A 12,705-nucleotide genomic window follows, 5' to 3' on the forward strand; every position below is an offset into this window, starting at 1 on the left:
GGGGGGGGGTTGATAGATGAGTTACCAAGCAAGCATCAAGATCCTGACATCAGTATGAGGTACTTCCAGATTGGAGCAAAGTTCCTCAATTCCTTCAGGACTGTTGGCAGAAAAATCAACAGAGAATAATAGAATGTGACTGATTGGTACAATATTGAATATTCGTTTCGCAAAGCAGCAAAAGAAAAATAAGAAAGAGTTACTCAATTAAATGGGAAGAAGATCGATTGGCATAGTGATTAAACAAGTGATCTATGCGATCCATCCCTTTGGAGTTGGAGGACCCCTTACTCGAAGCTGAGAGAACCAACAACAACACATGTATATATTGTTACTTACTTACTCCTAGAGTAGTAGAAGAAACCACAAATTCTTATATATTGACCAAAAAGTGAACATTTTTATACAGCAGCAGATAACAACAAATAGTAGTTTTAGATTTGGTAAAGAGAATTGCAATTCCAAAGGATAAGTACATTAAAAAAAAAGTAGAAGCAAGGAGAGAAGGGTACCTGAGCGAAAGAGATCCGTGGCTGAAGATGATGTAAATGAACTGGGTTGACCCGATTTCTTCAACCAAGGCGCGAGTAAGAGAGATAGAGAGAGAGCACACAACTTGAGGAGAGATTTCAATTTTCCAGACGAAAAAGAAAAGATTTTTTTAAAAAATTTGATGAATCCTAGAAAAAAAAAGGCAATTAAAGAATAGGAGAAGGAGGAAGGTACCCACCAGCGAAGCGGAGGAGGGAACCTTCAAGCTGAAGCAAATATTCGGAGACGACGCAAAAATTAGAGAAGACGACGACGAGACGAGTCCACCTCTCAAAACTAGCTTAGCTTACGTGTTTTTTTTTTATGTTCTCTATCTTATTATTATTACACACACATTTTTTTAATGCGATAGTAATTCCTAATTCTTACAATAACTTTATATATTTCCACTTTTTAAAAAAATATCTGTATTTACAAACAGTTTTTAGCAAACATCATTTTTTTTTTTTAAAAGTGTCAAAATTGAGTATGCAATCCGTTTTTCAATTTGACAAGTGACAAAGACAAAACTAATTTAACATCTTTTTTGTTATTTAACAAAATATTTATCAGATTTGCGTATTTGCCTTAAACAACCAACACGACCAAATCAAAAATCATTCACGCATCTAAGGTAGGAGGAACAGACGCAAGACAAAAAAGCACACTGAATCTGTTTCACAAACAGGTTAAAAGACCCTCTTCAAGAGAATTATCTCTGTTTTCCACTAAGCTGAGATTTGGCCGCTCTCTGAGAGATATAGTGAGAATAGTGACACAGCATCTTGCAGATGCGTTGATCTCACATCTTCTGGCAATGGGGCATCGAAGGCTGTCTCAAAGCAGCTTAGCTGTGTCTCTCGACTTGGATCATTGCTTAGATCTGACAGAAGCATATCGCATATTTCCTCTGCCATCTTTGAATATGCCACTCTGCACCAGTCAAAAACCAACATTTTTGCGTTTAAGTGTCTCTCTACAACTTGCAACCAAAATGCTACAAAAGGTTTTAATAAGCATGAAAACATATAATGTGCCATATGTTTGACCCGTATCTGTCCACACAGCAAACTTGGGCTGTGTTGTCATCAGAAGCCAACTACTTAGTTTAGGAGCAATCACTATGGATCCCACCAATTTTAGAAGGCACCCATCCAGAATTTCTCCATTATGTCTTATTTTCTAGGTTATGATAACTTATTTATGTAAGAAGCGGTCGTATCCTATAGGGAATGATCTAAATTCTATACAAACGAGTGGAACGAAGTAGGGTCATGCAAGTCATATAAGGTACTTACCTAGCTTCAACTGGTAATCTGTCACCCCAAACAGCCAATGATTCGTTTAAACGACCGACAAAACTTCTGCAAGACTCGTTTTTGCTCTCAAGGGGTTCCTGTGGAAGCAAAGGAGTTATCTTGTTTGTATCATTCATACACGTGTTTACATATCAAGAAAATAAGACTCTTATGCCCATGATCATAGGATTGTAAGTTCCAGTGTTTAAAGCAATCTCGTTGAGTATCAGTGCAAGAAATGATATATTGTACAATCTATATGGTCGACAACAGCACAATCAAAGTTTAAGCAATTTAAAAGCTAGGGGAGTTACACATACCAGTTCTACCATCGTATCAGCATCTTCTTGCAGTGAACTCTTAAGTAAATAAAATGACATGTATATACCGGCACCCAAATCCCAGTTTTCAATCTCAGATTTGCGATCATCCATTGAAGTAGCAATTCTCCATATTTCTGAATGGTTAGCTGCATTTATTTAAGATAAAACAAATCACTCCAGATAGATCCTTCCTACACTACACCGGAATCATGATCTAATTTGAACAGTTGGTTCTGAAAATATGGAAAGTAAAGGAGCTTACCTGACAAAAATAATGAATGGGCAACTGACGTCATAAAAATGGAATGAGCTCTTTGCCAGTTTGCACATTCAATAAAGTGGTCAAGAGCCTTTATGAAATCTCCATGGTAATTGTAGTAAACTGCCTGCAACACAATAAAATAATTCAGCAATCAGCAACCACAAGTACCTTTAGCAGAAGCAGAGAAGAATAGTGTTTATATACTGTCCTTACCAGAGCTTCGTGCATCCATTCAGAAGGGATACCCAAGTCCTTGATAAATTGCCGTTGTGATTCCATAGAACTCCATATTTCACAGAACTGAAACAGGATTTCCCGAATGACAATGACGTGTAGATATGGTTGATCTTCACGGAAGGGTATGTGAAGGACAACGTAGATAGCCCAATGACAAAGGCCCTGAGAGAGAAGCTGTGCAACAAATCCCATATCGAGAATGTGAAGATCATCTGAAGTGAAAGCTCCAACTGCTTCTAGGATTCCTCGATGGTGCCAGATCATATGATAGTCAAGTGGATCGTCAGTTGAAGAGAATGCACTGAACATAGTCTTCAGGAAATCAATTTCTTCCTCATCTTTGCTGTGTAGAAGCATAAGATAATACAAAAGGTCAGAACGCTTCTTGTTGCTTACAAACCCATCTGCAGGTCCTTCGTCAATATATATCGGGACGGGACACGGGGCTTTTGCCTGATCTAGTAGGAGTTGATAATTTCTGAAGATGACAGGTAATGAACTGTCCGGAGGTAGATGATGCCACATTAACAATCCTAGGAATCTCTTCCAGTCAATTGTAAAATCTTGTAATGCCTCATGGATATTACCAGCAAGCAATTCGTAAAGCTTAATTCTCTCCTTCTCGATGTAATTAAAATCCAGCCCATTCCTTCTCCAAAGGTGAAGCTGCTGCAAGATATCATTGCGGTTTACAGTTGATCCACCAGCCTGGCTCAACAAACAAGCAAGTCTAACATCTCCCTTAGATATGGCAAGTTCCACTGCTGAATCAAGCTCTCGTCCAGTCAGAAGAAAGAATAAGTGCTCCAGGTAGCCAGAACCATTTAGATCACTCACATCTTCTTGTACACGGTGACTGACACTTTCTTGGAGCCAATAACTAAATTCTGCTCTTCGGATAACTGGAAGAGCTTCTGTATTAACTTCTGCAGAATCTTCCTTCACATCTTGCATCATGTCTTCCTCATTATCAGAAGCTGCATAATTCAACGTTTCAGTACTCTGTCTGTCAGAAAAGAGAACTTTTATGAGTTCCCACACCATGACTTGGTGCATCGAAAACAGCTTCGCAGATCTTGACAACCCAGCAACCTCTAGCTGTTTCTCGATTACACCAATATAGTGTCGGCAGATATCTGAAAGAACTACACGATCAGTGACCACTCTCTGAAGTTTAAGACTGAAAGAGCCAAACGTAACTTCTTCTTCGTCATGCTTCAATGCCTTGTGGAGACTTAAGGGAGCCTCGAATGCAGAATCAATAAGTTCTTTCTGAACCTTTTCCTTTCTATCCCAAACCACTTTGTCAATTGCTATCTTTTCTTTATTGACCACAGAAGACAATACCATCTGAGAACTGGAGCTACATATTGGCTTACCAGTGTGAAAAAGGACGCCATTTGGTCCCCAACCTGCTCGGAAAGACCTTCCCATAAACAATGCTGCATCCACAACATTTCGAGAATAGTTATCAGATAATGGCGTTACATGGCTGATGTCTAGCTCGAAACCTCCCATTTTCGACTTTTTCACTGCCAGATTCTTATTTTGTTGGACCATCAGGATACTACCAGGGGAGCTTTTATCATTACCAGGGTTATACTCCAGTAAAGCAAGCGGAGTTTTCCGCAAAACGGGTGGAGTATCTTGATGACTATTTCTTTGAGAAATTTTCTGTGAAGGTCTTACATTTTGTTTCGTCAAGGATGCCATATGATGTGAAGTTTGCTCTCTAAAATCATCAGCTTCGTTTAGATCTTCATTAGGAAACATCAGCATTCTCATTTCTTTCATCTTTCTAGGATCAAGTCCTAGATGAGCAGGAAGAGAGTGAGAAAGCTCTGGCTCGGAAGTTTCCATCTGATGTTCTTCAACAATATCAGCTACCTTGTCACCAACCAGTCCTACGGGATCTCCCAAACCTGGGGCATCATCCATAGCAATATCTTCTGCCTCATCATCACTCAACCCAAATCTGCTGAAATGAGGAACCAAAAATTTCCATAAACCATTATCAGGATCAAACGAGATGAAAGTTGCCCCTTGTCTTTCAGCGCTCTGTCTTAATTTATAAGCAATATGGTCAACTTGCACTTTCCCCAAAGTTGTTAGATTTGGTATGTTTACGATAAGAGTCACCTCAGCAGCCTTGTTAAGTCCCTCGCCAACAACTGGTTTAGAGCTCTCATCATCATAAACAATCACCTCGTGCCTTTGAAACTTAACTATCTGATCCAGGTCTAACCTTCTAACATCTGTATTCCCAAGAAACTTGATATAACCGTAACCAATCCTACCAATTGTGAAATCAGGAACCCTGCTGCAATAACCAGGGTTTTCAATTTCTCGCTCAACTAACTCCAACATGCATGGCTTCAAGAAGTAGTCAGGTGAATTTAACATAGGCAATGAATCAGTTATCTCTTCACTTAGGGCAGTAACTCCACCTAAGGAGATCCTTCTTTTCTTTTGCGAGTCCAAATTACCATCCATCCATGAAGTCTCTGTCAACATAGAATTTTGGAAAGTAAGATACAAGAACTTAAGAGAATGAAGTACAAAATTTTCAACATCAGATGATACAAGTTAACGCACACGACATGCTCAAACTTGAGTTGTCAAAGTCAATTAAAAACCTAGCAGAGAATAATTATCAACAGGATAGACTACCGCAATCAGTATTTATCTGATAAGAGTGTAAGTCAGCAATAATTTCTAATTCACCTAAATCAAGCAAAACGACTAAATATATTTGAAATGCAATGAATCAACAGTTAAACAGAACAAATGAGAATCGATTTATCTAAGAAAAGGCCAAGTTTGTGAAGTGTTCTGTGAATCAATCCAGTAAAACAAACATGATTCTGTCGAACAAGGCTTTTACTGTAGATGTTAAAAATCAATAAACCTCATTGTACTGGTAAGCATCAGTATCACTATTCTACCATCGTTAACCTAGATTTTTGTGAAAACTGAAAAGACGAACATGATTCTGTCGCTGAACGCTATGCATCAATCCAAAACATCAATAGCTCACACAAACCTCGAAATGGTTGAACAGACGTCATGATTGACGGAAACAGATACAAACACCGAAGCAAAGCGACAGTCTAGGGTTTCCTACTACCGCTAACTTCCCGCTTTTTGTAACGAATCCAATACTAAGGCGACGCTAACTAACGGCGGGCGACGATGATCGGATGAAAGGCTAAAACCGTTTAGATTCTCCTAAATTTTCTTCATCTACAGAATGAACTGAAGTGGTCGGAGTAATTAGCCGCCGCAGAGAAAGAGATCTGCCAGGTTGGGTTTAAGGATCCGTTTAAAGACCCGACCGGTTAATAAGAACTTAAAAGTAAAAAGTCAGATATTGGGCCATACTAAGGCCCAATAGAATAGGCCCAACAAGGGCTTTCCTTTTTCTTTTCTTTTTTTCAATCTCAGCGGTTTTCCTTTTCTAATCCCAGCGTCTGCTTAACGCTTCGCCGGACGTCAATGTGACGCAGTGACTTTTATAAATACTTGTCGCTCGCCCCATTCTCTCTTCCGACTAACTTCGTTTTCCCTCCTCTTCTGCTCACCGGAAAAGACTTAACTCTCCGACGGACCTTCCTCTCTCTCTCTAGGTTTGTTTCTTTTATTCTCTCGTTCGATTCGATTTCCCATTCTGATAAATCTTGTAGAGAAGCATTACTTATATGTGATTTTTGTCTCCTGTAATTGAACTTTTTTAACAGTTAATCCGACCTCGGGCTCGTGATAATGGCTACTTTTGGTGCGGCCGCTAACACAAACAGTAACCCTAACAAATCCTACGAGGTATTTTCTTTTCTATTTCTCTCGGTTTCTATGGCGGTTGATTATTTCTGGTTTTCGAGGTTTTTGTATTTAGGGTTTCTGTCGGTCTGATTCATGAGATCACTTGTAATCCCTACGCGTTTTTGCTTTGGGGGTGTTCGCTTTAGGGTTTTAAGATCCTTCGTTTTAATCTTGACTGAATCTTGCTGTTAGTGTTCTAGGGTTTTACGGCTGAGATCGATGGGAGGGTTTTTCTGATTTAACTTTCTTTTTTTCCGGCTTATTTCAATTGTTGTGAGATTTGTCTATAATGTATCCAATCAATGATTTAGAAAGCTAAAATTGAAGTCTTCTTCTGGGAAGGGGTTAAATTTCCTTGTTAAACGTGTACTTGTGATGGTTGCAGTGTCTCTGGGATATATTTTAAAGCTCGTCTTTCTATTTGTAGTATAAAGTTCACATATATATTCGTTTTCCTGCAGGTTACTCCGTCACCAGGGGACTCTATTTCGAGCTTGAGTTTTAGTCCAAGAGCGGATATACTAGTGGCCACTTCATGGGACAATCAGGTTTTTTCTTAGTTCTTTGGCTCCATGGCTTAAATTCGTACTTGTTAGTCCTAATACTATTGTTGAACACATGTCTTAGTTCAGTTTCTCTGCACTTTTTCATCTCCACCCACTGAAACCTGGACATGTATATATACGTTGTAACATGTGAGTTTTCTTCTTCTATTGCAGGTGAGGTGTTGGGAGATATCCCGTAGTGGCACCTCTATAGCCAGTGCTCCGAAAGCATCAATATCGCATGATCAGCCGGTAATATGTTATTGCTTTCTATCTTCTTCTCTTGCTTTCTTTTCTTTTAGATTTTTGAATCTGATGACTTTATCTTTTCCTTTTCTTGTGATGAAGGTTCTGTGTTCTGCTTGGAAAGATGATGGAACCACAGTCTTCAGCGGTGGATGTGATAAGCAAGCTAAAATGTGGCCCTTGTTGTCTGGTGGTCAACCTGTAACTGTTGCTATGCATGAGGGTCCTATCGTAGCTATGGCTTGGATCCCCGGAATGAACCTTCTCGCAACTGGAAGTTGGGATAGAACTTTGAAGTAAGAATGATTGTTCATTATATATTATGACCAACTGTAGCAAATGATAGAATGTTGACTTTAATTTATATTGTGCCATATATCTCTAATGATGTATATTGGTTTGCCTTCCAGATATTGGGACACAAGACAGCAAAACCCTGTGCATACCCAACAACTTCCAGATAAATGTTATGCATTGTCTGTAAAGCATCCTCTGATGGTTGTCGGAACTGCCGATAGAAATCTGATAGTCTTCAACTTGCAAAATCCTCAGGTAAGAATTTTCCCTTGTTGCTCCATACTCTAACTTGCGCATGTGAGTTTCTGAGTGCTATGAATACTGTGAGCCTCGTATGGTTTCGGGAATTCATTATCTATTTAGCATCAACATTTTGGAAAAGTTATAGATGTCCATATGCTATTTTCTTACAAAGAATAGGTCTCCCAGTCTTCTGACTCATGAACAGGCTTTCACCTTTAGATTAACAGTTTCTCTTATGTAAATTGTAGACTGAGTTCAAGAGAATTCAATCCCCTCTAAAGTACCAGACGAGGTGTGTTACTGCCTTCCCTGATCAGCAAGGATTTTTGGTAAGTCTTCTTATATAGTTTCTATTGTGTTTTGGTTAATTCAAAGTCAGAGGAATTAGCTTGTTCGTTAGATGCTAACATTTATTTAATCTCGTGAAAGTTCTATAGGTTTTTTCTAGTAAACAATATATAGTAGTTTGATATTTGTTGTTGTTTTACAAGTCACATCTTTAAATCCTATCTAGATCACAAAGTGTTAAATATGAAAATTAACCAGACCCAATGCGCTCTGTAGGTTGGTTCAATTGAGGGTCGGGTTGGTGTCCATCATCTGGATGATTCTCAACAGGGCAAAAACTTTACATTCAAATGCCACAGAGATAACAACGAGATATATTCTGTGAACTCTCTGAACTTCCACCCGGTAAGCTTTATGGCTCTGTTGTTATACTCTTTGTGTAGTCTTAAGCCTTGAGCACAATGGTTGAGGGTCCGAGTGATGAAATTGATTGTTTGAGTTGTTGTGTATTTAAGGTACATGGAACTTTTGCTACTGCTGGCTCTGATGGTGCTTTCAATTTCTGGGACAAGGATAGTAAACAAAGACTCAAGGTATGTTCACGTTGTATCTGTACTTTTGATTGAGCTTTCTTCTTTGTGTATGTAACATCTAATAGTTGTGTATCTTGTTCTCCACAATTGTCAGGCCATGGCGAGGTGCAATCAGCCAATTCCTTGCAGTTCGTTCAACCATGATGGCTCGATATATGCATATGCGGTATGATATAAATCTTGTTTGGTTTCACTTTATTTTTTATCTGCAAAATTGAAATGATCTTTTTACTAAGACTCTAGAAAACCATCATGAGCTTGCAAAACTTCGAGAAGATATATATATATATATATATATATATATATTATGAAAAATTTATAAACATGCCATTGTAGGCTTGCTATGATTGGAGCAAAGGTGCAGAGAATCACAACCCGGCAACTGCAAAAAGCAGCATATTCTTGCACCTGCCACAGGTGTGTTGGTCAATCCTATCCTAATAGTAGTACAGTATTATGTTTTTCCAAAACATTAGTCTGCTGTAATTTAACCGATGGAATTGTTTTTGAATGAATATTGCAGGAAAACGAGGTGAAGGCGAAGCCAAGAGTTGCAACTGGCAGAAAATGAGATGTCGCTTAGACTTTGCTTAGTCGGATTTGTGATTTTGTTTAGCTTCTATAATTCGTTGGGCGTCGTTGTCTAATACTTAGTTGATGACACTTAGCATATAGTCTTCTCTAAAGTAAAATTTTTCGATGTTTTTGACTTTGGCTCAAATATGGAACCCTCTTATCTCACTCATCATATCTCATCAGATCGTATTAGGAACTTTTCTATTGCTCCCTTATTCGATAATCAAATCATTTTAAAGTTCAATATTGCGCAACTCGAATAAAAATAATAACAAGTTTTTTATGTAAAAGAGTTTTAATATTAGAAAACTACAATTCTTCTAAAAATGGTTATAAAGTTAGTTAGTGAAGAAGAGAGAGAGAGAGAGAGAGGAAGAAAACACTTGGCAGTTGATTAGTCGAAAGAGGAGATGAAAGAGGGGGAGTGAGCGAAGGAACTGGGAGACACACAAGACATTGTCCAAAAGTAGAAAAACTCGCGCCTCTTCCTTCGCTTACAAACTCTCATACTTCTTCTTCTTCTTCTTCTTCACCCTTACCTATATAACCCACTGCATCTTCAACTCCAATTTCCTTCAATTCTTCTATATATAAAAAAATAATAATTTGTTTTTGTTTTTCTCCCTTTTGTTCTTCTCTTTCGTTTAAAATAAGAACAACAGAAAAGAAAAAAAGATCGAGAGAAAATTTCAGTTTGAAAAAGAAAAATACTGCCACAGAGAGAAACTTTTGGAAAAAAATAATATATATTTGTCAAGAAAGAAAGAAAGAAAGAGAGTGAAAAAAGAAAAAGGAGAAAGAAACGAAACACCCCTGTTTCTGAACACACAATATGGCGGCAGGGAAAGATTCTAGCTGGGACGATATCAAGAACGAAGGCATCAATCTTGTTAGTAACTTACATTTGCTTAATTATGATTTCTTTCCCACTCTTTTTCTTTTTTACTTTGATTTCGCTAGCTAATTTTCGGTATTGAACAGGAGAAAATACCGATCGAGGAGGTCCTTACGCAGCTCAGATGTACAAGGGAAGGACTCACCAGTGAGGAAGGCCAAACTCGTCTCGAAATCTTCGGTCCTAACAAGCTCGAAGAGAAAAAGGCATACATAGACTTTCGAAAAACATATATTTCATATTTTTTCTTCACTCCCAAGAAACGACATCTAAAACACTTTTAATATTGTTTATAATCCACACAGGAAAGCAAGGTTTTGAAGTTCTTAGGTTTTATGTGGAACCCTCTCTCATGGGTCATGGAGTTGGCTGCTATCATGGCCATCGCCTTGGCCAACGGAGGAGTATATCACCTTAACTTACCTTACTTCCTCTCTTATTTTTCCTTCCTTCTTTGCACACACTTGTGATCATCCATCTTTGTAAAATTCATTGCCTTGTGCAGGGAAGGCCACCGGATTGGCAAGATTTCGTGGGTATCACGGTTCTTCTAGTCATCAACTCTACCATCAGTTTCATTGAAGAAAACAACGCCGGAAATGCTGCTGCCGCTTTGATGGCCGGTCTAGCTCCCAAAACCAAGGTATAAGTTATATACAATTCTTAAATTAGCTCTACGTAATATCAAATTTGGGGATATATCATTAATCATTTTAAAATCCTTGTAAAAGCTTCTGCGAGATGGGAAATGGAACGAGCAAGAGGCAGCTATATTGGTTCCCGGAGACATCATCAGCATCAAATTGGGTGACATTATTCCAGCAGACGGTCGTCTCTTGGACGGTGATCCTCTCAAGGTTGATCAATCTGCTCTCACTGGTGAGTCTTTACCAGTAACCAAGAATCCGGGCCAAGAAGTCTACTCAGGCTCCACCTGCAAGCAAGGAGAGATAGAAGCTGTTGTGATCGCTACGGGTGTTCATACTTTCTTCGGCAAAGCTGCTCATCTTGTAGACAGCACAAACCAAGAAGGCCATTTCCAGAAAGTGTTGACTGCCATTGGTAACTTCTGCATCTGCTCGATCGGGATAGGTATGATCATCGAGATTGTTGTGATGTATCCTATTCAGCACCGTGCGTATAGAGATGGAATCGACAACCTTTTGGTACTTCTCATTGGAGGAATCCCTATTGCAATGCCGACTGTTTTGTCTGTCACCATGGCCATTGGATCTCACCGTCTCTCTCAGCAAGGAGCAATCACTAAGAGAATGACAGCAATTGAAGAAATGGCTGGAATGGATGTTTTATGTAGTGACAAGACTGGAACTCTTACACTCAACAAGCTTACGGTTGACAAGAGCATGGTTGAGGTTTTTGTCAAAGACTTGGACAAGGATCAGCTTCTTGTGAATGCAGCAAGAGCCTCTAGAGTTGAAAACCAAGATGCTATTGATGCTTGCATTGTAGGAATGCTTGGAGATCCCAGAGAAGCAAGAGAGGGCATCACTGAAGTCCATTTCTTTCCGTTTAACCCCGTGGATAAGCGCACTGCTATCACTTACATTGACGCTAATGGAAACTGGCACCGTGTCAGCAAAGGCGCACCAGAGCAAGTAATAATTAATGAATTCATATTCTTTATGTCCTTCTTCTCTCAAGTTCTTTCCCATTGATTTGTTCTTTGTAACTTTTAGATCATTGAGCTCTGTAACCTTCGGGAGGATGCAAAGAAGAGAGCTCATGACATCATTGACAAGTTTGCTGACAGAGGACTTCGTTCTCTTGCTGTTGGCAGACAGGTAATAAGATTTAGTGCCAATCCCATAAATTTTGGATTCATGTGTGCTTCTTTCCCTTTAAATGCTAGCTCTTTTTCCTATATTGAATTTTCAGACTGTCTCTGAGAAAGACAAGAACAGCCCTGGAGAGCCATGGCAGTTTCTTGGTCTCTTACCTCTCTTTGACCCTCCAAGACATGACAGTGCAGAGACAATCAGGCGTGCCCTTGATCTCGGAGTTAATGTCAAGATGATCACTGGTGACCAGCTCGCCATTGGTAAGGAAACTGGTCGTAGGCTTGGTATGGGTACCAACATGTATCCTTCTTCTGCTCTACTTGGGCAGGAGAAGGATGAATCGATATCTAGCCTTCCTGTTGATGAACTCATCGAGATGGCTGATGGATTCGCCGGTGTCTTCCCTGGTAATAACAGTCAAACCTAATGTAAAACATTTTCTCTTGATGTATTCTCACCAATGAATCTGTTTCCATCTGTCTGATTAGAGCACAAGTATGAGATTGTTAAGAGGCTCCAGGATATGAAGCACATTTGTGGCATGACTGGTGATGGGGTGAACGATGCCCCGGCTCTCAAGAGAGCTGACATTGGAATAGCTGTCGCTGACGCGACTGATGCAGCGAGAAGTGCATCTGACATTGTACTAACCGAGCCAGGTCTCAGTGTCATAGTTAGTGCTGTCTTAACGAGCAGAGCCATCTTCCAGAGAATGAAGAACTACACAATCTATGCAGTTTCCATCACAATCCG

The 12,705-nt window shown here is 39.4% G+C and overlaps 4 protein-coding genes across 4 annotated transcripts in view; 2 read left to right on the forward strand and 2 right to left on the reverse strand.

Annotated features, from left to right (window-relative positions):
* Window positions 1-846, reverse strand: part of LOC104715990 (DCN1-like protein 4) — a 2,610-nt gene extending 1,764 nt beyond the window's left edge. Inside the window, exons 1-4 of the mRNA XM_019229637.1 lie at window positions 731-846; window positions 513-615; window positions 204-297; window positions 26-100 (exon numbers count right to left, since the gene is read on the reverse strand). Of these exons, the coding sequence (XP_019085182.1) occupies window positions 26-100; window positions 204-265 (137 nt within the window). The 5' untranslated portion in view covers window positions 266-297; window positions 513-615; window positions 731-846. The remainder of the gene's footprint in view (window positions 1-25; window positions 101-203; window positions 298-512; window positions 616-730) is intronic.
* On the reverse strand, window positions 1,063-5,959 carry LOC104714308 (nuclear pore complex protein NUP96). The gene is made up of 6 exons (XM_010431622.2): window positions 5,695-5,959; window positions 2,628-5,155; window positions 2,415-2,538; window positions 2,150-2,298; window positions 1,830-1,927; window positions 1,063-1,464 (listed from the first exon to the last, which is right to left on the reverse strand). The coding sequence occupies exons 1-6, from the start codon at window positions 5,717-5,719 to the stop codon at window positions 1,260-1,262; spliced, it is 3,129 nt and encodes a 1,042-aa protein (XP_010429924.1). The 5' UTR covers window positions 5,720-5,959; the 3' UTR covers window positions 1,063-1,259.
* LOC104714309 (protein RAE1) lies at window positions 6,393-9,456 on the forward strand (the record flags this gene model as incomplete). Its single annotated transcript, XM_019229638.1, is given in 11 exon segments — window positions 6,393-6,470; window positions 6,932-7,018; window positions 7,190-7,267; window positions 7,364-7,557; window positions 7,672-7,813; window positions 8,050-8,130; window positions 8,366-8,494; window positions 8,605-8,682; window positions 8,777-8,848; window positions 9,019-9,099; window positions 9,206-9,456. Coding segments are annotated over 11 exon segments (1,047 nt in total). The 3' UTR covers window positions 9,254-9,456.
* On the forward strand, window positions 10,091-12,668 carry LOC104715991 (ATPase 9, plasma membrane-type-like). The gene is made up of 9 exons (XM_010433351.1): window positions 10,091-10,147; window positions 10,240-10,359; window positions 10,459-10,557; window positions 10,659-10,796; window positions 10,885-11,769; window positions 11,851-11,955; window positions 12,050-12,359; window positions 12,441-12,581; window positions 12,649-12,668. The coding sequence occupies exons 1-9, from the start codon at window positions 10,091-10,093 to the stop codon at window positions 12,666-12,668; spliced, it is 1,875 nt and encodes a 624-aa protein (XP_010431653.1).

Source organism: Camelina sativa, chromosome 9 (assembly GCF_000633955.1).
Source record: "Camelina sativa cultivar DH55 chromosome 9, Cs, whole genome shotgun sequence".
Classification (NCBI taxonomy): Eukaryota; Viridiplantae; Streptophyta; class Magnoliopsida; order Brassicales; family Brassicaceae; genus Camelina; species Camelina sativa.